The sequence below is a fragment of the Harpegnathos saltator genome, unplaced genomic scaffold (assembly GCF_003227715.2).
Source record: "Harpegnathos saltator strain DR-91 unplaced genomic scaffold, Hsal_v8.6 scaffold10, whole genome shotgun sequence".
In the NCBI taxonomy this organism is placed as follows: Eukaryota; Metazoa; Arthropoda; class Insecta; order Hymenoptera; family Formicidae; genus Harpegnathos; species Harpegnathos saltator.
In genome coordinates this window covers 770,115-794,302 of record NW_020229873.1, presented here as the reverse complement: position 1 = coordinate 794,302, position 24,188 = coordinate 770,115, and the positions used below count along the sequence as shown (strand labels likewise).

The 24,188-nt window shown below is 38.4% G+C and overlaps 3 protein-coding genes and 1 long non-coding RNA gene across 5 annotated transcripts; 3 read left to right on the top strand and 1 right to left on the bottom strand.

The window, feature by feature from the left end:
* Positions 1-25: 25 nt before the first annotated feature.
* On the top strand, positions 26-6,995 carry LOC105190233 (integrin alpha-PS3). Its single transcript, XM_011152879.3, has 20 exons — positions 26-638; positions 1,081-1,327; positions 1,420-1,558; positions 1,713-1,777; positions 1,976-2,123; positions 2,247-2,332; positions 2,433-2,624; positions 3,044-3,143; positions 3,231-3,429; positions 3,611-3,792; positions 3,993-4,108; positions 4,222-4,442; positions 4,658-4,871; positions 4,958-5,124; positions 5,195-5,378; positions 5,714-6,122; positions 6,214-6,319; positions 6,425-6,554; positions 6,644-6,700; positions 6,817-6,995. The coding sequence occupies exons 1-20, from the start codon at positions 370-372 to the stop codon at positions 6,862-6,864; spliced, it is 3,279 nt and encodes a 1,092-aa protein (XP_011151181.1). The 5' UTR covers positions 26-369; the 3' UTR covers positions 6,865-6,995.
* LOC105190235 (nuclear RNA export factor 1) lies at positions 6,372-15,513 on the bottom strand. 2 transcript variants are annotated; one of them, XM_011152881.3, is made up of 10 exons: positions 15,275-15,513; positions 12,302-12,618; positions 12,096-12,182; positions 11,734-11,977; positions 11,459-11,652; positions 11,250-11,362; positions 10,751-10,787; positions 10,412-10,638; positions 10,150-10,321; positions 9,393-9,908 (listed from the first exon to the last, which is right to left on the bottom strand). In XM_011152881.3, exons 1-10 carry the CDS (start codon positions 15,369-15,371, stop codon positions 9,393-9,395), a joined length of 2,004 nt encoding a protein of 667 aa, XP_011151183.1. In that variant the 5' UTR covers positions 15,372-15,513. The 2 variants fall into 2 exon arrangements, with proteins under 2 accessions (XP_011151182.1, XP_011151183.1); XM_011152880.3 differs by lacking the exon at positions 15,275-15,513 and having other exon boundaries at positions 6,372-9,908; positions 12,302-12,816.
* A 2,739-nt stretch (positions 15,514-18,252) lies between these two features.
* Bka (FCF1 rRNA-processing protein Bka) lies at positions 18,253-19,757 on the top strand. Its single transcript, XM_011152882.3, has 5 exons — positions 18,253-18,448; positions 18,622-18,704; positions 18,820-18,891; positions 19,080-19,389; positions 19,534-19,757. The coding sequence occupies exons 1-5, from the start codon at positions 18,446-18,448 to the stop codon at positions 19,675-19,677; spliced, it is 612 nt and encodes a 203-aa protein (XP_011151184.1). The 5' UTR covers positions 18,253-18,445; the 3' UTR covers positions 19,678-19,757.
* A 288-nt stretch (positions 19,758-20,045) lies between these two features.
* Positions 20,046-21,416, top strand: LOC112588337 (uncharacterized). The gene is made up of 4 exons (XR_003112760.1): positions 20,046-20,278; positions 20,889-20,961; positions 21,148-21,268; positions 21,389-21,416. It is a non-coding gene; the product is annotated as an uncharacterized LOC112588337 (long non-coding RNA).
* Positions 21,417-24,188: the final 2,772 nt, after the last annotated feature.

The following is a 24,188-nucleotide window of genomic DNA, read 5'->3' as shown; positions in this document are numbered from 1 at the left end:
TTTTGTACCATCTCCAACTTTGACATTCGACCTCAAGATAATTAAATTCGTTCGTATAAAAAAGAAAATGCATCTATATTAAAATAACGAATGTCGTAATGAGGTTTGCGGTGATTGTGTTATCATCATCCTTCCTGTTCGCCGATGACACAGTCATGCCGTTTCATTAGAACCGGTCAGTGACAAATCATCGTCTATTGCTCGCGAAGTACGCTATCTGGTCGCATATATGTCACAGAGAGATCGCCCTGCGTTTTGCACACTTGTTCTGTACAGTTTTACACATCCTCGTGTGTTTTTAATTAATATTTGTGAGAGGAAGGCCCGATCGGGATCAACGCAGTGCGTCGCCTCGCCGTCGATTCGCCGATGATGTACCACATGTGTAACACCGGGACCGTTCGTTTTCGTAGCACCGATGAAGAGCCGTGGATTCGACGTTTCGTCGCACTCCTGATGAATTTCGTATTAATCTGTGATCTCGCAGCGGTGTCCGCGTATAATATCGACACGAATTATCCGATACTCTATCCGGACAATGCAACTAACAGGCACCAATATGCCACCACGGAATTCGCGCGCGGTTACTTCGGCTATACAGTGCTGCTGTACCGTGACTCAGAGCAGAATTCTACATGGTAATGTGCACCAATTCGTTTCTTTACATAACGATGAAACATCTTGCATGTATAATGCATGGCCGGCTTGAGTCATCAGTAACTTCCGACGCGAATAATAAATATAATGATTCTCTGGAGAAGAAAGGAAAGAGCGGAGGGGTCGTTTTCTCTAAACGAAAATATCTCAAATTCATCGTGATTCATACAGGAGCGATAGCTTTTCTCAGGACGCGCTTATGTGAAATAAACAATATATAAAATATATATATTTACTCAATAGATATTTGTCAATACTCTATGTATATTCCACAGTTGAAAAATAATCTATATTTAACGACATGTTCTACATTCTGATTTATTTATTAAGATAAATATATGTGTATCAATCAAGCTATAAGGATGCAAGGACGCATGGTCCATGTCTGGATAACCGATGACAATATGCATTTTTGTTCGACAGGTTGTTCGTAGGCGCACCTCGTGGAAATTACACTGAGCCGACACGGCTCAGCCGCCGATCGGCGAGTATAAGCGAGCCCGGCGTGGTTTATCGGTGCATCTTGCCGGGTCCATGCGTGGAAATCAGGCCGGCAATTGTCGAAAACGAATATATCAATGTTATAGATGAGTTAAAAGGACGTATAATGAAGGAGCACTCCTGGTTCGGCAGCGCGATATCGATTGACAGGAACAGCGGTTTCTTGACGGTATACACGCGCGGACAAAATTTGCTAAATGAATGATGTACCGGACAATACATATTCGATACACGTTCGATTGACTGTTTATTTTATTGTAGATATGCGCACCTCGAGCGATTATGAGTATTACCTTGTATAACGGCGATCAGGTGTATACTATGCACGGTATGTGCTACAATAACCAGCTGTTCTGGAAATCAACGGTGAACACGGACAAATCTTATATCAATAATTATGGTATATATTCTTCCGGATATTTTGGAAAACATAGTACAGCGCGCTTCGTTTGTCTTGGCTCAATTGTTAATTAATTAATTGAAACAATCGTCGAGTTACTCGACGATTATTCAAAATAGAAGGGGAAGTACTGATTGACTGTTAATTGCGCTAGATTTCACCGACAAATATTGGTACGATCCAGTGCACGGTTTCTCCATCACCTACGCGCCGTCGAAAGTATGTTAAACGATATATATAATACACATAATATATACAATTATTATATGTATACGTGTATGTGTGTATGTGTGAGTGTGTGTATTTGTAGCTTTGATTCTTTTATCTTGAATTTCTTCTTTAAATTTCGTAGTCTTCGGTTTTACGCGTATCTTTAGCGAAATGGCTCACCTTTCTCGGTATGTTTATTAATTGTAGAACAGGAACGCAATCAGCCGTATTATTGGAGAGCCGAATCACCAGATTAGCGGTTCCGTCACTATGGTTCAACTCGAGAGACCGACCTATGCCGAAATCTACAGACGAACCTCTCGTATATCGATATTCGACAATGGGTCACGATTTGGTACGAGATCTCAATGATGTATAAACGTCATATAATATAAGGAACAATAATAATAATGAAAGAGTAATACAATCCATTGAAAATTTGCACTCGAGGCTTGATACGATATATTTTCTATTGCAGGCTACTCGACAACTGCAGGGTATTACTTCAGTCAGACTCGGTTACTTTACGCTTCTGGGGATCCAACGTGGAACCAAGTAGGACAGGTAACTGTCTCATTTACTTGAATAGTCCGGAGCAGAAGAACACGTTGCACTGTATTGTGCGACGGAGCGTTAGTGTATTTTTGACGCCTCACAATTGCAGGTTGCTGTGCTTGACCCGGGCAAAAGTGTGAGGATGGTTGCGAATCTCCGCGGTACCGACATCGGCGAGTACTTTGGCGCGAGTTTGACCACCGGCGATTTAAATAAAGATGGCTTGGACGATCTCGTCGTCGGAGCGCCACATTGGAAAAACGATAACGGCAGGGTTTACATATACCTGGGTACACGTAAGGTGAGTTTAGAAATTAGCCGATCCTTCTGTCGGCTTGTCCTGATTCCTAACCAGACCATCAGCGGTCAAGTAAGAATTGACGAGAGTCTTGCGCTTCAATGTAATTGAGTAATTCTCGATGTAATTCTGACACGAAGATTCGAATCCAGGCGAAACAGAAAATTTCGATAATGTCCAAATGACATGTTAAATGAAGAGAAAATGATTGGACCATGATTTAAAAGTGAGTGATTTTCTTGTCATTTTGATGCTACGATCTTCTGCCTGAAAAGTGGTTCAAATTATTATTCTAAATTTTAAAAGTATACTTAATTGACCTCGAAACAAGCCGATTAGCATCTCCAAGATCGTTAACGACAAAATCGGAGGTCTGCGAAACGAATGTACATAATATCTTAAAGTTCGTTTGCTTGACGCAGGGAGAATTTGACACATCCTCGATTTTAGAAGGCGCCAACGAGGACGCGCAATTCGGCTACGCTGTAGCGTGCGGCGATTTGGACGGAGATGGCTTCAGTGGTAATTAACGCTGTCGTAGTTAACAACGCGAACGCTTCTATGAAGAATTCGCATGAATCCAATAATGACGTGCTTGTTGAATTTCAGATATCATAGTGGGCGCACCCTGGGACGGGTCCGGGGCGATTTACATATACAACGGCGATATAAGCTTGAAGGACAAGGTGAAGCCTGCAGCGTCGCAAAAAATCACAATGCAGTTGCCCACTTACAGTCTCCCGACGAAGCTGGACATACGGACGTTCGGATTCTCGATAGCCGAGCCAGTTGACGTCGACGCTAACGGGTCGGTGAAGAGGCACAATGAATTACATTGAATTACACTGAATCACCCAAAAGAAATTGCCTCGCGGGGGAAAATCGTGTCGCGCGTGTAACTGAAATCTTTCGTTTTAATTACAAGTGAATTCTTTCTTTATAATTGAGATGCGAGATGTTTTATTAATTCTGTATCACTTGCGCTACAGGTACGCGGACATCGCGGTAGGTGCGTACAAATCAGGACACGCTGTGATATTGCGAAGCAGACCGGTCGTGAGGACAACTCTGACCATTCGTACCATACCGGACACTTTACAAAGGAATTTCAATAAATTCCTCGTTCAAGTGTGCGTTGAATATCGTGACTACGACAAAGCGAGGGCGCAGGGTAAGTTGTAATCAATTAATTTATTGTTTATATTTATAATTACTTGGAATTACTTGATGTAGATACTTGTAGTTTAGTCTTCCGGTATAATTACTTATAATTCTGTAATTATATACTTACATAATTATAAACTTATGTAGTCAGTTAACTCACACGACAGTTTATTACCATGTGTATAAACTTCAGTTTGTAATTTGCAGCTTTCAAGATCATTCTTACCATAGACGAGAGACAGAAGCGTACCAAAGAGACCTTATTGGAGTTATCGGCGAATACCCTGGCTGATAGGTGTTTAAACACGAGTGTTACACTTTCGGTAAGGGGATTCGTGTAATGTAACTTAACGTAATGTATAAGTTACATGAGTATACGTTGATTCGATAACACGCTAACACGTCCTTGCACCCCAATAATCCCGTTATGTTTCAGAAAAATATTCAGGATTTCATCGAGCCGATAACCATTTACGCGCTGCACGAGTTTACGCACAAAGATTTGCCGGGGCGCACGTTCTGTGACACCTGTCCTGTCGAACGCAAGAGTGACACGTCGAAAGGCGTGCAGGCTTTACTTTCCTTCGACATCGGATGCGGAGCGGACAGAGTTTGCAACTCCAACATATCCGCGATTGTAAAATTTTCAGGAGTCAGGCAAGTAAAGCATCGAGTGTCACGTACATAGCTGCACAAAAAAAAAAAGAAAGATCAGCTCAGGTATAAGACAATGAAATATTGGTCGGTCATTGTTAATCATGAAAATTTAAATTACTAAAAGGGTAGAAAATATTTAAGTGACATTTATCGAATTAGATGAAATAAACTCAAATTGAATCGAATGAAATTAATTCAATTCATTGCAATTACAGGAATAATAATACTTGGGTGATCGGATCCAACGATATTACTCTAGAGGCGTCCTTAATGAACCAAGCTGAGCCATCGTATCTCACGACGATCGCGTTTACCCTTCCGCAGAACATAGTATTGCGTAGTATCTTACCGTATTGTCAGGAGGATACGGTTGGAGACAATTTGACGGTCATCTGCAACGTCGGCAATCCGCTTGGAAAGGATGAGCTGGTAAAAACAATCGAGTCACTACTCAAAGTACCAAAGATTTAGAGTTTCTTTCACCGAGTGTGATTTAAACTCACATTTGTTTGCAGAAAGTTGTGAAACTGGATTTAGATATGAGACATCTGACCGATGGCTCGCAACACGGACGAGTTCTGGAGTTCATCACGGAGATACGGACCCGTAGCGTGAATCATGGTACACGTACGATTAAATCCTCGCTCACGTTGCAGAGTGAAGCATTTTTGACGTTGAATGGGTCGGTATACGAGAGAAAAGTGCGAACAAATTATGCCCCGCTGCGACTGAAGTTGATCTTGTCTTTGTAGGAAAGCGAACGAGGAAAGTTATTATTTACCCGACTTGGACAAGGAGCAATTAAACGTCAGTTTTCAGCACACGTATCAGATATTGAAGTCCGGTGCGACGCCGATAAGAGAAGCGCAACTTTTCGTGAACATCCCGACGTCTGTGAACGGCTCAAATTCTCTGGTATTTCTACATAAACCAAGGGTGCGTATCAAGTACAATAAGATTGTGATGGTATTCAAAATTGAAGTTTCCGTTAAATTAATTACTACTCACCAGATCTCAATAGAAGATCCCTTCCTTTTAGGAAGAAGTTTCTTAGCTTTCTCTTCTACAACGAAAGAGCCCGTATTTTTTAACAAAGTTATTTAAAATGAAGAACTTGCGAAGAGAAATTATGAAATTTAACAAAAAACCAACAGGATTGACAAATACTTTATATGTCCAACCTGATAATATTGTAAATTGTAATAATCTGTAATAATTATAATAATCCTTTGAAGAGATATATATATATATTTATAATGGTTTATATTCAGATATACATAGCTGGAGGATACCACGATTGCTCATCGTACGGGATAGACATGATAGATGCGCAACAAAATGAACTTCAAAACGAAATCTTGTCGGACGCTGCCAATGTGAATGCACCAATTTTCAATAGCGGGATGCCGCAAAATGTACCGCACGAATTGCGTAAGCGTAGGGACATAAGAAGCCACACGATTGTAGCGGCTCATATCGTAAAAGCACTTTATACCGCGAAGACGGTAAAGTCTGAAAATTCAACCGGCAACCTAACACGACAGGAGGTCGTGCATCTCAACTGCTCGACGCCCAGCGTGAACTGTTCAGTAGTGCAGTGCGATTTGAGCGCATTGAAGACGCAACAGGACATCGGCAAGTTAGTGATGAGACTGATTCTCAACGTTACGAAGCTCAAAGGTATCGAATGCGTGTGAAGTGCAGTTATACTCGCGTCTATGTCCCTCTTTTTATTTTCTCTATCGATTTCAAGCGTATTTCTTGTTTCAAGATACTATTGGACTGTCGGATGAAACAAAGATCGTAAAATTCAGTACTGAAGCTCATGTTGAAATTGTGCAACCGGCTAATAGAATCGCCAGCGTCGAAGATACCAGGTAAACATTTGCAAAAAAATGTTCCTGTGTAAATCATTAGCTATCCATGAAATACGACTCAATTCATTTATTAAACTTAATTAATCAGCGTGTTACACATTACAGGTACGCTATGAATCTCACGACAGAATTTCACAGCACCGCAAAGACACAAGAGCTACAGCTGTCGGTTGTGCTTGTGTCAGTCACGTTAGGTCTCATAGTGTTGTGTATTATCGTTATCTTTTTATACACGGTGAGTTTCTTAATCTCGCACATTATATTAATCATCTCGTCGCGAAATAAAGACAGTATTCTGATTAAATATGTTGTTTGTGATTACAGTCAGGCTTCTTCAGAAGGAAGATGAAAGAAGAATTGACTGCTTTAAAAGAGAATGAGGTAAGAACGACGTCACGGTAAATTTACATAACTAATACATACGCGTGTGTGCACATACATTACATCACAATGCTGTAAATATGCTAACAGTTAATATACAACTATTCTTTGTACAGATGACGGAAGATGTGAACAAAGGGGAAAACACAGGTACGCCGGAATAGAGAATACTTTGTACATCTATTCCATTATTGTTGTGATACATATCCTATAAGATATACAAATAACAAATCTGAATTACAAAAATTGCCTTTTTTTTTATTAATGTGACAAGCACAATATGTCTCATCCATATGAAACAGACGCATTAGTCTATAAAATTTTATAATGATTATACGAATATATTTACATTTTGTATGACACTCGCAACAAGTAACCTATCTTTCTTAACTATATGAATGTACGTCATCGGACACACTCTTATGTTAACAACCTGCTTATATATTTACAATATCACTTGACCTATGATATAAAAACAAATAACATTGTTCGTACATAACATTCGTGGCTCTTTCGCCTTTTACTGCAAATCGTACTGTAAATATCATTAATAATTTCTCGAGTATAACAATGTAAAAAGATATAAATAAACATAAAAGATAGAACGTTCTTTCTATGCATTCATTCAATATGATCCATCGTAAACATACTTGATACCCAAGCAAATATTTTATATGACATCGAAAATACCGTTTTACACGCCTCTCTCATCATGTGATGTGTCGCAGTTGCGCATACGAAGTACAAAGTGTGAGCATAAATTATTTCGTCTTTTCTCTTTTCCTCTTTCTTCCTTTCCTTTTTTTCATCATGATGTAAAAAAAAATCATTGATAATATAATATGTAAACATAATATGAAAACGTTTAAACGTAAAAAAAATATGATACGAAGTTCTCAATCCTAATCTCTTGACGTGTCGTCCACACACCGAAATCCCATCTACAAAACATCTCTGTTCAAGAGACTGATGAACCGCAAGTACGATACACCCATCGTCGCGATACACATTACGTGCATACATCAACGGGGTTGTAGCATACGGTATTTAGTCAGCACATTTCATACAACTGTCCACTTCGTGGTCAGTACATGGCAAAGATATAACTGCAACGAAGTTGACCCAGTTATGCCATAGACACCAACCAAAATTTGGGAATCAAACTTAACAAAGTTCTCTTCCCCTGTTGCGTGTCACAGTTAATAATCTCAGTACTGAGCGATTACATACAGCTGAGGACTTCGTCCTCAGATGCTGTATCTGATGTCTTTCTTACTCCTTGCTTTTCGTCGTGGTGTGGGACTCAAAATATCCTTTACAGTACTGTTAAATCAAACATTACGAATTGTGCATCTCATATGCTCATACACATATCATTAACAGTACCTCACGAAATAAAATAAACAGTGAGTATTACCGCGAATATAGTTGTATAATTTATGCTCACACGGAGTAATCCAATGTAATTCTTTCGACAACAAACAATTTAAGGATCATTAGTGAGTATCATGTATGCGTAGCGACGTAATTTTGATTGACTTGTTTTAGTCTTGTTTTTATGTTATTCTCAAAAAAAAAAAAAAAAAAAAAATTAATTTATAGACTTATGTGTTTTGTGTAACGTTAAATATTCTACCGAATGATTATTCGATATGAACCTAAATATAAAAAGAAAAATTTCATTATTTTTTTGCTTTTAAGTGTGCGCTAGCATCACATAAAAGTTATTGTTATTATCGAAATAAAAGTAATATTAGACTTTTTTTGCGACTTCAATTTCGAAAGTAAGAAAGAAAACGCGCACGTTTTTTCGATACTTTCGAGATGTGAAGTTTTTTGTGTTAATTACTTTCATACTTATACACACGCGACATACACACAGTGAATATTGTACAGTTACAGAAAATATTAGAGAAATAAAGTACTTTTTATATTCTTTGTAATATAGAAAATTCCATAATCTACATATGGAAAATTTTTCGTACTTTTTTTCTCTTTTTTTCTACTTGTGCTGTGTTTAAAAATAAGTGTCAGCATCATATTATTTTCATTTTCTGTAACAGATACACATTGTGTATGCACAAAGTTGTAATCTTATCATTTTTACATCATGCAAAGTGACATGAAAGCTGGAAGAAATTAAATGAAATATTAAACAAATACTTATTTTGGTGCAGTGCTTTGACCGCTCCAAATATACTGGAATGAAGATATTTCACCTCAGTACTGCACTTAATATTCGTGTAACTAATAGTTACATTGTGTTATATACACTATGTTATATGCAGCTGGAAGTTTGTTAAAAACTCATAGGTTGGTTAATAACCAGATATTTACATGAAAAGTAACTATCATATATATTCTAACTATTAAAGTTAGAGTTTTTTAACGAACCTAGAAATTTTTAACAAAACCTCCGCAGCGTAAGTGCATTTTTCATCATTGATGAAATATCAAAATAAAACTAAATCTAAATGTTTGCTTATCAAGTTTCTCTCTTGTACTCCTATTTTTTTTCTTTTTTTTTTTTTGGATTTTTGCGGAGTTTGATATAATAATTTTCGCATGCAGCAAACATCTAGATATCAATATATCTAATTTTTTTATGTAACAGAGAGAAATCCGCGGGAAAGACTGTGCAAATGAACATGAACGAAATAACTTTTTGTGCTGGGGCAAGATATTTTTACATTTACTTTGCGAATGCCTCCGGAGGTATCTGCCCAAGCTTAAAGAAATTTTGAAATGCGGAAAGCGCATTGTCATAGTTCCACTGTACCTCGTGCAAGCATTTTAAACTCCATTGGAAGTTCATGTTCGTTTGCTGGCTCAAAGTGACAATCATTTGCTGCTTTATCTGCTCGCTCAATTCAGTCGTCTCCATGGGCTTTGCTGCTTCGACTTGGGTCGACATTTGTGGTGCCAATGGAGGAACTGATTGTTCCACCGATGTTTGCGGTATTATTGGTGCTGACTGTTCCGTGGAACTTTGCGGTAACAACAGAGTCGGCTGCCCTCCTTGACTCAGCTGACTCTTCAATTGCTTCGAATGTGTATCAGTCAGCTGACTTATGTGCAATTGTTCATTGCAAATACAATATCCGGAACCTTCCGGTTGGATTATGAAGGTTCGATTGAAATAACGAATGGGCTCCTCTTTAGTGACTTCTTGGAAATAGCCCGTCAACGTTACGAACATCATTGTTGGCTGTAACACACAATAAGACAAATTAAACGTAAATTCTATTTTATATGGAAAATATTATATATTAGATATGGAAAAAAATATAAATTGACAAGTTCCGTTTTAAAATTCGCGAATATGTGAAATTAAAAATATAAGATTTATATGTACATAATGAATGTGAATATAGAAAATCAACAAACCCTGCTAGCTGTAATTTATGCAATCAAATAATTCATAAAATCAAATGTCCAATATAACTCACCGTTGGTAACGTGATGTCCATCGTGAAAGTATCCAGAAAATGCTTCGTTTGCGGCATTTCTGAGAGAAACGATACCAAAGGTAGTTTTCCATTTTTCAATAACCTGACTCTTCTAGAGGTATCGTTTACTCTAAATAAATTTCGGTTTTCTAAAAGATAACCGTTCAATAACCTGTAATGAAAATTTTTTCAGTTAAATTCTAAACTCGCTTGATCATATTATGAGACTTGAAGGAATTACAGGCGTTACGCGAATACTTACTTTGAGTGAAAGTTCGTAATCGTCATGCTAAAGCATGCGTGTTCATTGTATGCGTTCAACAGCGGTTGACGATTGTCGCTGTCAAATATCATGAAATACTGCTGAAGGAATCGACTGGCAATTTCATGTGCCTTCTCGCTCGAGGCAAATATTCTCTGTGGTGATGGCGTTTTGGCTGTTTCATCAATCATATCAAACACGATTGGGCGCGGTAATTCCGTTCCATCCTGTTATAAAATGTAAAATATTCTTTATTAAATATATGTATAAGTTTGTTTATATACACAACATATTACGTACATACATATATATGTACATACATATGTATGAAATACTCACCAATCGCAACAGCTTCGGAAACCGTTTCCGGACATCACTGTAGAAAAGCCAGCAGGTTCCAAAAGAATAGATTAGCGCAATAACAATAATTAGGTATTATTACGAGAAAAAGAAAAAAAGAATGCATATAAAACAGTTTAACTATAATAGTTTAACACTCTAATAGTTTAAGTTTACATATAAAATCTTTCTAGTTATAATAATAAAATTTGTCCTATTCAAAATAATTTAAATTTTATGTGCATTTTCACATAACAAATGTATTTCCAAAATTTTACTTACAATTTACTATAAAATAAATATTAATTGAATTAAAAAATGCTAAGGTTTTTTATAAAAATTCAGTGATTAAATTGAAGAATGATATTTGAATGAAATATATTTGAATGAAATTTTATTGAATGAAATAATGATCGCAATGTTATTGTATCATGTAGGTAGGTAGTAATTATTCCTAATGATTTTCAACAAAAAAAAAAAGAATTTTAGCGGTACGTACCTAACATAATCGGTTTGCCGGGTCTTGTACCTGACACAGACAGGATTTTCTTGTAATCGGAGTTCCTCTAACTTTAGATCCTTTAGAACGTCTAATTGATTCATTTCTCGGATCTATAATATATATTTAATTCATTATATATCAGAAGGAAATAGTTTTTAAATCATTTATCAAAAACGATAACATTAAGGAATATTTTTTCACTGTACCTTATTGTCCCCAATATAAAGTATCTTCAATTTCGGAAATTTCTTACTCAAAACACTGAGCCCTTGGATTATGTACATTTTATTGCCTTCTAAATTTAAGGCCTCCAACGTCGGTATATGTTCAGCAACAATATCCAACACTGCCATCAGCATTGCAGGACGAAATAATGCGCAAAAATAATCAGTCACAAGATCTGTTGAAATAACGATTTGTTTAATATTAATGAGTTCTTTTTCGCTAATTTATAGCAGTTTCGTAATTTTGTTATATTTACCAGAATCTTGATGGAACTTTGATAAGTCCAAGGCATTTGTTTCCGCTATATAACGTTTTCCCATTGCTTGTTTCAGACGTTCTTTTAGTTTATTATCTATTTCACATTGTGGGAACCCCGGCTTTATTCTTATGTTCAGTTTAAAGCCATCAGTCATCGTAATTTTGCGATCACAATTCACCAATGCATTCGCTGCCTTTTGGTTATCAACGAAGAAAAAAGCATCAAAGTCCGTTACTTTATACTGGAAATAAACATTAGGTTATAAAAATCGTCGAATTTTTCAAATTTTCAGACTAATGTAACACACACAATATGTATGTTTTATTATTAATAATAAAAGAAACAAATTATATATTTACTGCAATCGGTACAAATATCTCAGGTGCCATATAATTTAATAGATTCCTCAGAATATAGTCCTTCTCATATTTCTGACCATATGGTATCTGTAATTATAATATATAATTTTACAGTACTGCAAACGATGCATTCAAAATATATCGTTTAAATCATCGATGTCATTTAAATCATCACGATATCATTTAAAATATATCGTGGTACTTACAATAATCCTATACCAGTCACATTCATTTAATCGATAAGGTCGCAATCTTAATCCAATCGACTGTCCTCCTTGGAAATTTCTGTTTGGGAGGGGGCTATTCCTGCCTCGTGATCCATTTCCACGTCCCCTTTCCCGGATAACCACCTGTCTCGTATTGTTGTTGGAACTCGGTGTCATTGGAATGTCCTCATCCAAATTAGCCAAACTCATATTGCGCCTTATATCTTTATTTGGTCTTTGTGTCTTGAATGATACACGAGGCCTAGTCGCTCCAAGATAAGTACCCATTGTCGGTCTTATTACACGATCATCATGACCTAAGAGCGAATAATTTAAGGTAGATTGACCGTTTGCGTTTGGAAGTTGCAGTATTTGCAATTCAAATTGACACTTGTTCACACATATATTCCATACCATGCTAAAATTTAATATTTTTTCTTCAATGTTAACATTTAAAGTACATTTAAGATTCTTATGAAAAATCAGCATGATATTAAAGATAAAGTTAGATATTACAGATTTGCAGATATTATACAATAGAAAGAAATTATCATAACCACTCACCTTTGAAAATACAATCATAAAAATTTATAATTCAAAATGTTTCGAATATGAAAATGAAAACAAAGCTTTAATGTAAATAGATTAAAAAGAAAATAGACAAAGGAAATATATTGGAATAAATAATTCTTATATATATTTGCACTACTAAATATAAGAAAATTATAGTTTTTCTAAATGTAACTCAATTTTCCACAACTTTTATTATTAAAACATTAGTATAATGCATATTGTACATCATACACATATCTAATTATATGTTTTAAATCATTTAATTTTTCTTTTTTATATACAAGATGTACCAAAAAGATGGATATCTTGGATTAATTTGAAGAAACGATGTTTTTGAGAAAAAATAGTAAATATAAAAGTTTTAGGATTTGGAAATGGACATCTACTGGTGAACTTGAACTTGACCTAGAGATTAAATTTAAGAGTCAAATCAAGGTCAACTTTAAAATTGTAAATAGGAATCCCTATTTTTTATTATATCATCTTTTTGTACCAATTAATTTTAATAACTTTTTCTTCCGACCAGTAGTTACCGAGATATTATAAACTAAATATTGAAAGTTACCAAGTTTTCCTTAAATATCTCTAAAAATATTAGAAATAAGAAAGTATTTCAGACAAAAGTTATTCAAATTGTAGAAAAAGATGATTTAATTAAAAGTAGAAGTTTCCATTTACGATTTTAAAGTTGATCTTGACCTCTAAATTTAATCTCTTATCAAGTTATCAAGTCATCCCTTCAAGTTAATCTGAGGTATCTACTTTTTTTATACATCCTGCATAATTAATTTGGAACTTGCATTACATTAGGAAACAACTATTTTAAATACCTTATAAACAAGGCTATAGTTCTGATAACTAAAGCCTGATAAGAATGTTTCTTCTTTTTACAAATTTTACTGAAGATAATAATCTAATACATTATTATATTGTGTCTGTGACAGATGATTGTATTCAATGTAGCTGTTCAACACAGGACATGTCATCCATAGTACCCCAATTCTCTAATTAGTCATTTAAGATTGAACATTTATGAAATGTCATATACAAACTGTATATACAAACTGTTAACCCATAACTGCTGTGAAACCATTTTAAGTACGCGCACACTGTTCACTGGTCAAATTGACCGGTAGGAAACGGAATTGATGAATATCTTGACAAATAACACGACCATACAACTGCGTGTATATCAGTCGACTGACATTCAGAATGTAAGAAAATACACTGACGGATGAATATGCAACTAGAAAATTAACCGCGTTATTTAAATTTCAAATAGCGCAATGGTCGAATTGACCGGAGAACAGCAGTTACGGGTTAAGCATATATTTTGCCAAATACAAAAATATAAATGCAACATAAGCATCTATCGATTAATCATATGTTAAGCAAACTATATTATGTTTGCATTCAGCATAAAATGAATATAATGCTATTAACATGTTCCGTGCCATGTATACCATCAGTGATATATACTAAACTTTTCATTCAAGCTGCTTATACCACCATTGATGCATGATATAACTATTTTATATATGCTAATTTGATCTTACTGATCAAAATTAATCGACAAATATATCAATGGATATAACTAAATATTTTATAATATTTCTGTCTTTACTCAAATGGCTCGAATGGAATGTTATGTAAAAATAGCTCAGCATGGAACATGTTAATTGGAACAGTAAATAAATCTTGCCCAATTATCGTAAATATATTTATCTTTAATATGTCCATCTAATATTTATTATATTAATATTTTTTTCGACTACTAATTTTTCGTTTATTTTAGCCAAACTGACTTATAGATTTGATAAATGTGGATATATTTATTACGACGAGTTATTATTATTGCTTTACAAAACAATAATAACAGTGTTTGTAAATATTTTTAATGTGAAATTAAGGTAGACGAACTTAATCGTAATATGCTGACGTCGTATTTTTGCACTTTAATCAGCTTCGCATAAAGTAGCCACATGCACCGACGCGAAGTAATTCGGATGGCTGAGTTCGCTATTAATTTGTTTCTTGCGTAAAAATCTAATCTATTAATTTGTAACCTAGGTTAAAACGAGCCTATATAAACATTGTCATGCTTATGCACGTATGCAGCTGATGCGTAGAAGCACTGCATAACGGTAGCATCCATCTTGTTTTTTACGCGCGTACGAATAACCACGTGTGGTCAAAAGGACAAAGAAAGATACGACGGAGATGGTTTCATCTTGCTACACAGATATATTGCAAATACAAAGATATATGCGGAACACGGAGACACAATCGCGTCGAAATTATGCAATATTTAACGGATATCACATCGATGATACAGGAGGAAAATGAAGAGATGATGTAAGCGAACTAGAGGAAGGAAATGGAATTTCGACGCTCACTTACCAAAATAATGTTTGTCGTAACGCTTGTTGTCCAGGGAAGTGGCTGCACGACCGCCACGAATGTCCCAGGATGGAGATCTATTCGATTTCTTCGGCATCTTTGTCGAAATACACACGCAATCACAAACTCAATAACCACAACTTTTCTAACAATTAGGTTAGGAAATGTCTCGGATGGCTCCTCGAACATTAACCTCGATACCTTCACTGCTCGATTTCCAATATTAGAGTGATGTGGGAGTCAGTTGATGTCGGTGGTCACGATGAGGTAATATTTCTGCGCATGCGCAGTAGGAAGGATTCACACCTAGTAGGAAGGAGAAAGCGAAGGCAGCAGCCAATCACAAGTGGCGCTGGTAGTCTGTCCTTCTCTTCTATCTCTCTCTCTCAAGAGAAGGTAGACTTCTGATTGGCTGCTAGCTTTCTGCTTCTGCTTCTCCACATAGGTATAAATCTTCCCTGAAGCATGCGTAATGGTCGTAGTAAGGTCAATGCCGTGTCTAATTCAAAGAATCGAAAAATTTTACGACTGAAAAAATACAAAAGGAATTATAAAGATAAAGGACAGGTTGTAAAAGAAAACGCAATATGTAACAAAAAGGGGTTGTAAAGACAAAGGATAGGTTGTCAAAGGAAACGCAGTATCTAACAAAAAAAGAGTACGCAACAAAAAAGGGACTCTGAAACAAAAGGAAGATATGCAGTGAGGGATTCTAAACTAACGGGGAGATATGCAGTGAGGGATTCTAAACTAACAACTAAGGGGTTGTAAAGACAAAGGATAGGTTGTCAAAGAAAACGCAGTATCTAACAAAAAAAGGGTACGCAACAAAAAAGGGACTCTGAAACAAAAGGAAGATATGCAGTGAGGGATTCTAAACTAACGGTAATCTTGACATTTTTCAATTTCTTCAGTTTCTTTTGTGCATTAGAAAGTGGCCCGAAAGTCACGTACTTACTTAATGCGCATGCGCGCAAGTAGTATATGTACATGCTACCGAAGCAGGGCTCATATTCTTGAAAAATATTGCATACGATATTTCATGAATATCACTATACATGTCACGACTCTTAGCCAATTAAATTGTCCCATTGATAAAATATCGTATACGATATTTTTCACAAATTTTCGAGAATAAGGGCTTAGGTATGGAATCGTGCGCAGAAATATCTCTCGTTCTCCCATTATTGCTACGGTAACACAGAATCGATGTCTCGTTCGAGAGATCTTGATAGGGATAGATAAGCGCAGTATGCAACAAAAGAAAAGGTACGCGACAAAAAAGGGATTCTCAAACAAAAGAAGGGTATGCAACGAAGGTTTCTAAACTAACGGTAATCTTGACATTCTTCAAATTCCTTGAACTTTTTCTTCGCACTAGAAAGTGGTTTGAAAGCTACAATGTCATAAATCACTTATACAACGCTTTTCGTTGTCGAATTTCTCGACACATTCTACATTAAATAAGGATAAAGTAATCTTTAATCAACTGTCCAGTAAGAACTACAACGTTGATTCGACATCGATAGGGGTTGAATTAACGTTGATTCAACCCTGTATAAAATGTCGTATTGTTTCGCATTCACGAGATTTCGTCGTGAATTCTGCTTTGCGAAAACCTCGGATTGGATCGCGGGCCAATACTTTTCAATGCTACGGGGAATAGAACGTGAAAATCTTCTATGCCTCTGAATCCGAAAACAATTAGGAGAAGAAGTGAATACTTTTCGAAGTGTTCTCGCAAGAGAGAAAATGTAATTTACGTTGTATCTTATTAGACGCACCGTTGGAAAAACAAAAGAATACGGGCGGGGAGGGGACACATCCGAAGAAAAGTTAGCGGCTTTTTAAAACGCCGCAAACGGGACAACGTGTTTGTAGATGAAATAACGAATGCGGCGCATACTCGTCACTCGCGCACAGAACCACGTCAATGCCGTAAACGTAGGCGTTTTCCTGCTCGTAATTACGAGCAAAATTAATGTAACGCAATTAGGACGTAATTAAACTAAAGGACTCGCGCGACTCGCGTCGCGCACGTTACATCGTCGACACTTGTCGTTTCTTGCGTTCTCGCGGCAAGATTTCGAATGTCGACTGCTCGCATTTGCGATTTAATCGCCGTGACCGCGATTTGCTAAATCCCCAGACCCCCTTTGAAACGATCGAGCGCCGAGTTTTGCCGCACTCGGCGAGTTTTCGCGCACGGCGCGCGGCAGTTAATTTACGATCGTAAAACGTACGTATGTGCGTGCATAATTATTCCCTAATTGGACGCGCAGTTACGTATTTGCACTTTGATTTAATGTCAGTCGTAAATAAACAAACGCGGTCACACGGGCTCAATCATAACGTAATGTAACTCACTCACTGCGACCAATTATAATATATATATATATATATATATATATATACATTATAGGGAATATATCGTGGACGCGCGCGAGACGCGAAACAAAGTTTCCAAAATATTTAGAGAAGGAAACAACCCAGTCGACACAGAACATTATATTTATGTTAAAATTTCGCACTCAACAATATAAATGTAATATAACATACATGGTGTTGAGTGAGAAATTTTAATATAAATGTAATGTAACTAATGCTCTGTGTCGACTGGGAATTACCGCCTGCTCTTGTTACGAATTACGAAATGTAACGAGAGATAATAATTCGGATAATAATTAGAAGATGCAATTTTTTACAAAAATATATATAAAAATGCATATGTACAGAAAAAGAATCATGTGCTGTTGAACGAGGTGTAAGTTTGTGCCCGATGCCGTGTTTCTCAAATCAAACCCGCAATTATAGGCGTACCACAGACACAAACCGCCAGTAATGGGCGTAGAATACGCACCAAATAGAGACTTTACCGGCAGCATCTGCAAACGGGCGTAGTCAACGTAGTTCCTAGCTACAAATGGGCGCAGATGGCGCTCAAATCAGTCATCAAAATGCATGTCGCCAAAAACGCTGGCGTAGCCGCTCTCAGGCTTCTCTCTGCCTTAACTGGTTGACAACAATTTTATCTCACATGTGAATTGATATTTATTACACGTCTTGTGTATACGGAATGTTTTATATTTTCTAAATTTTATTTAGTTTACATACTTTAGTGTTTCTCGTAAGAACTGAGGGACAAGAACTAGATATACAGGAATTATTACAATGGTAAGAGAACATTACTTTTACTGACTACATTTGAAATAAATTGGAGAACATACTTGACTTTAAGATTACGAATGCGTGATTATGTATATATATTTTGTTTTGTGTAATCCTTTAAATATATTTTATCTTGTTTCTATAATGTAGTCTATTAGAGAAATGATTATCTCTTACAGGGAAAAAATAAACGAACGCGTAAAGTAGTAACGCAAAGATTTGCTCAGATGAAGAAAATGATCAGTTTAAGCGATTCACGAATGTAAGTATATGTCAATATATTTTATTTCCAATGTAATGTTAATATTAATGTAATGTAATGTTAATTGTTCATAAATAATATATAACAATAAAAATGGTTATATTTTCTGTTGTAGAAAACCAGAAAGACGTCTGCCATCGAAGAAAACCCCAAAAGAAGATAAAGCTAAAATGAAAATCACAGAAGTGTAAGTAAAATAAGATATTTAGATGAATGAAGAATTCAATAGTTTATCTTATTTGTTAATCTTATTAGTTAATCTTATTTGTAATAGAAGTACTTTTGTATATGATGTTTTATAAAAATTTTTTAAAAATTTATCATGGAATATACTCCTGTATCTTGAAATCGGACTAAGATATCTTATATTTTCAGACCACAACAATCTTCAGCATTATTTTTCCAATATAACACACAACTTGGTCCACCGTATCACATTTTGATTGATACCAATTTTATTAATTTTTCTATTAAAAACAAATTGGATATCATACAAAATATGATGGAATGTCTATATGCAAAGTGTGTACCATATATAACAGACTGTGTGATGGGTGAGTTGGAGAAGCTTGGACAAAAGTATAAATTAGCATTGAAGATTATCAAGGACCCACGATTTGAACGATTACCCTGTATACATAAAGGAACGTACGCTGATGATTGTCTCGTGAATAGAGTTACACAAGTATGATCAAGTATTTTATAACACCAAGTATTTTATAACACCTATTAAAATATGTTTTTGCTTGTATGTAATATGATGCAGATTTGATCTTAATGATTTTACAAAGAAGCAGAAATGCTAGACTATATTATATTATTATTTCAGCACAAATGTTATATTGTCGCGACTAATGACAAAGATCTGAAGCGAAGGATACGAAAGATACCAGGTGTGCCAATAATGTATGTATCTCAGCACAGGTACACGATAGAACGAATGCCGGACGCCTATGGTGCACCCAGGAAATAGACTTACTTTATAAAAATAAGTATTTTTATTGTGGGAACATACAGAAGTTTTTCTTGTAAATAAACCTTTGTATCATAATATCATTAATATTATTATTTCTATAAAAACATTTATTTTTAATAACATGGTATGCAATTTGCGTGCTTTTATTTCTTTCTGAAGATTGAAATTTCAAAAAAGAAGGATCTTATGCGCATTATTATCCGATATTAAAACCATATTCGAACTGGCAAACCTTTATAATCATACTTATCGGTAGAGTTACAGATCCTGTATTACCGCTCCCGGTCATAATTGAAGAATGCTGACATCTTTATAAAGAAAAGAAAGTTGAAATATCGACTTCAGATATTATCGAGGGAGCATATATTATTGAATTTACCGACGGAAGTCGCAACATCGTGAGGCATTATGGGTAACGAGTTCGAGTTTGGGAGATGAAGAGATCACTGGCCGTTTAATGGTGAAAAATATGTTTCCGAATCTTCGCACACGTTTTATTTCAAAGAGATTCCGCATGCCCAAAACATGCGATTGACACGAGATCGGAATGGGAATAGTCATGGTGCTGCTACTTGCATCTTCACAAACGAGCGCGAAGGTAAGGTCGCAAAGTTTTCGTATCAATATCTTTTCCATACTGTAATGTTGGAAATTAATTTAGTCTAATTGGGATTGTCATTACTACAAGGATGCATATGATGCATAATATAATACGTTGCATCACGTTCTTCTCAATCACGACACATCGTATACCGCAATTTTCGGGGTTAGGTTAGGTTAGTGAAACGAGATACAAATATGGATTAATATAATTGATGTTTTTGGCATGCGGTGTCTCGGCTTTTGTATATCCGTATAAATGTCGAGATATCTTCGTACTTGTCCCTCTCTTCCTCGCTCGTTGCCACTATCGGGTCGTGACCTTTCTAATATCGCGGAACAACAAATGGCGTACGGACCGCGCGCGTTACCACCGTGGAACGTGGGACATTAATCATGCGCTCGCGCGCGAACGATTCAACGTCCTGTTGCATCCGTCGTCGAGAGACAAGTCCTCAAGTCAGACTTCGATTCGTCTCTTTGTTTTACTTAACGAACCGTTCAGATTTCATTATTCGCACCGACAAATGTGTATACTTACAATGTATTATTATTATTATTATTATTATTATCATCATCAGTTGTAATTATATTTTTTCATTATGCAGAGATAAGGCGATGTCTTACATGATTATGCATCTACGAGCACACTTTATGCCGTGATTCATCTCGTACGAAAAAGTGAGTTTAAATGCATTGTCGCCTATTATCACCACAATTTTCTCTAGTTTCGACCGATTTTCCAGGTCGAAGCAGCGACCTATCCATTTCTCCCGATATTATTCAGTAGATAAAAACTTCACTCCTCAGGGTGAAAACTCTTGTCAAAAGTATACTCATACTTGTGCTCATCTGAACCCACATAAGGTGAATCGACTCGAAATGATCTGTTGCCTAATCGGTGAGGCTCAACATGAAGCAACCATGGCGAAGATTGGTAGCTGCTGGAGGATGAGGACCTGCGCGACGGAGAAAACGATGGGAAAAGGTTTGTTTCGCGTTCGTAAATCGGTGGGCTTATCAAAGGGCGAACCGATGTACGTAGCATACTCATTCATACAGCATCATACCCAGTAAACTAGATTAAAGGAAACCAACGGTTGAACAGGCGAACGAGCGAGCGAGCGAATGAACGAGAGAACGAGCGAACGAACAAGCTGCGTGCGTACGTAGGAGAGAAGAAGAGGAAAAGAGAGAAGGCGAGAAGCAGAACGAAACGGTGAGCATAGTTCGTAGGTAGAAGACCGAGAAGATCGAGCGGAACGCTCGATTGCGGTAACGGATTAGTTATAAAAGTGGCGTAGAGCCGCGGATACGTATCTACAGCGCCCGGATAGGTCCGGAGGACCCCGGGAGTGGACCCTCGCCCACTCTCCCTCCTCGTCCCTTTACCATCGCCGCGCTTCTCCGCGTGGCAGCCTGCACCCCCTGCTCGCCCTTCCAGGTATTTCCCCTCCTCCCCCACGCATTATTCATCTCTTGTTCTCCGTCCTCGTCATCCCTTTTCTCGTCGGTCCTCGGTATCACTCTAGCTGCCTCCTTCTCTCTATCTCTTTTCTTCGTTCTTTTGCTTTCTCCTCCTCCTTCTCTCACCAACTTGTCGCTCTCCCCCCTCCCCCCATCTCTCTCTCTCTCTCTCTCTCTCTCTCTCTCTCTCTCTGTCTCTCTGTCTCTCTGTCTCTCATCGCGTCTTCCTCACTCCCGTCAAAGCAAAGCAACGTCCTCGTCGCGTCGAGGCTCCAGCACACGGCGGCCATCTTGCATACCTGAGCCTCCGCATTGCTCGTTCCTCGAGGGCAAAAGGGAGAATATCTCAGCGAGACGACGGCGGGATGCGCGAGGCGAGTAGAAGGTGGAAGGATCGCGCGTGGAAGATGGCGGAGAGGGAAGGCTGAAGAGGCCAGTCGGCGGGAGAGGTGAGGTGAGAGTGGAGGGAGGTAGGAGAATGAGGCCCCGGTTGAGACAGCGGGCCTCGACGAAGAGCAAGTGCGAAGGAGAGACTATCCCTCTGTGTGACGGACAAAGAGGCCATGTATACCGATAGGTATACGTTATACCAATAGGTATAAACGAACAGATAGGCGAGAAAGGGAACGGGTAGGAGGGAGGAGGAGGGAGATGGGAAAGAGTACCATGTAGTAAGAGCGAGAGAAATGAGCGTTAGAAGAAGGAAAGAGCGACGAAGACAAGAGGTCGAACGTTTCTTGACACGAAAGAGGGGGCAAGGGGGACAGAGAGAGAGAGAGAGAGAGAGAGAGAGAGAGAGAGAGAGAGAGAGAGAGAAGGAGGAGAGGGAGCGATATCGGTAAAAGAGCGAGTGGGACTTACGTGGACAGAGAAAGAGAGAGATAGATTGCTACAGTCACGATGTCTCTCGGAGCGGACAGAGAAGGTGGTATCGGTGGGTCTCGTGCGGGGTTGCAAGGGAGAAGGCAGCAGTAGAAAGAGAGAGAGAGAGAGAGAGAGAGCGTGAGAGGGAGAGGGAGGGAGGGAGAAAGAGCGAACGGGGGAGTCGCGTGCGAGAGGAGGAGAACGCGAAGCAGCACGTTGGGGCCCGATGGATCAGAGAGGGACGGCATCAGCCAGCCCGAAGAATGCCTCTCCCGGCAGCGGCGAAGTTCTGAGACCGGCTTGGTTCAGTCGAGTCAGATCAGTCCTTGGGAAGGCGATTTTCTCTCCGCGGTGCGCGTTCTTTCGGTGGGCCTTACGTCGTCGCGCTTATTCGGCCCCGTTTTCACCTCTCGCTCCCCTTTTCCTATTCCCCTTCCGCACCCTTCACCTTGTCCTTCACCCTGTTTGTTTGACACTTTGCGCGTGCTTATCGTCATCCCTCGGATAACGTTTAACCCCGAGGCGAGAGTGAGTGAGTGAGAGAGCGAGAGAGGGAGAACGTGAGGAAGATTGAGAGAGAGAGAGAGAGAGAGAGAGAGAGAGAGAGAGAGAGAGAGAGAGACAGCGCGCGCGCGCTAGCGAACCCGTTGTTGCGCTCTCGTGAGATTGCTCCCCGCGATCGGCGAACTCGAGCATCGCGATCGCGTGAACTTCCTGACGATTTTCGCGAGAGATACCGCGAGTCCGGCGAGCGCGCGAACTCGAAGGGTGAATTCGAGATCGTCTCTTTCTCTCGGTTATTAACCCGTTCGATCTCGCTGTTCGGATCAAATCGGTACCGCCGCGGGCGGTATTCACGCGTGTGCGTATGCGTATGCGTCGTCGTAAACCGTGTTCTTGTGCTTCGAGCATCGCAACCCTTTACCCCTTCGCGTTTCTGTGCAGTGTTTATATCGTCCGTCCTATTTCGGGTCAGTGATAATAATAAAGCCGTGGATTCTGAAGGATCTGAGTGCTTCTCGCGATAGCGACCTCGCGGGTCGTGCCGAGTGTCGTCACGTCTTCTTCGTCGCTAGTGCACGCCGTAGGATTTGTAGTTGTGCTATTCGTCGTGAAAAGCAAAAGAGAAAAACATCGTTCCGCGATATGACAGAGCGTAGGGGGCGAGAGCCCCGAAGCACGTGACGTAGGAATGCCTGCGGCGGAGAGGCCAGAAGAGGAGAGCAGCAACAGCGGCAGCGGGTGAAGGATTTCGTCGTGGAATCCCGTTTTCGGGAAAGTGGCAGGCACCATCTGGTCGGAATCGAGCCTATAATCGGAGGAAAAGCCCGAAGAAACGTCCGGCGTATCTCGCATGAGCATCCGCAGACGCGTTTCGCGAGGCGCGGCTCTCGGCGGGTCACTGCCCTCTCTGTCGGGTGAAGTCTCCTCTCGTGTACACTTGACTTTCAGCGGCGAGGGAAAGGAGGAGAGAAGGAGGAAAGAACGAGGAGAGATAAGAGGAGAGAACGAGAGAAAAAGAGAAACGGATACAGAGGGAAGAAAGAGGAGGAGGAGGAGAAGGAGGAGGAGGAGGA

Excerpts from the sequence above, each read along its gene's own strand:
- LOC105190233 (XM_011152879.3), top strand. The coding sequence starts at position 370 with ATGATGTACCACATGTGTAACACCGGGACCGTTCGTTTTCGTAGCACC. Across the intron at positions 1,778-1,975 it reads TCACCTACGCGCCGTCGAAA|AACAGGAACGCAATCAGCCG; the intron begins GTATGTTAAACG and ends TATTAATTGTAG. Across the intron at positions 2,625-3,043 it reads TATACCTGGGTACACGTAAG|GGAGAATTTGACACATCCTC; the intron begins GTGAGTTTAGAA and ends TGCTTGACGCAG.
- LOC105190235 (XM_011152880.3), bottom strand. The coding sequence starts at position 12,790 with ATGCTGATTTTTCATAAGAATCTTAAATGTACTTTAAATGTTAACATT. Across the intron at positions 12,183-12,301 it reads GTGACTGGTATAGGATTATT|ATACCATATGGTCAGAAATA; the intron begins GTAAGTACCACG and ends TTATAATTACAG. Across the intron at positions 10,639-10,750 it reads TTCCGAAGCTGTTGCGATTG|GATGGAACGGAATTACCGCG; the intron begins GTGAGTATTTCA and ends ATTTTATAACAG.
- Bka (XM_011152882.3), top strand. Across the intron at positions 18,892-19,079 it reads AAAATGAAAATCACAGAAGT|ACCACAACAATCTTCAGCAT; the intron begins GTAAGTAAAATA and ends TTATATTTTCAG. Across the intron at positions 19,390-19,533 it reads TCGTGAATAGAGTTACACAA|CACAAATGTTATATTGTCGC; the intron begins GTATGATCAAGT and ends TTATTATTTCAG.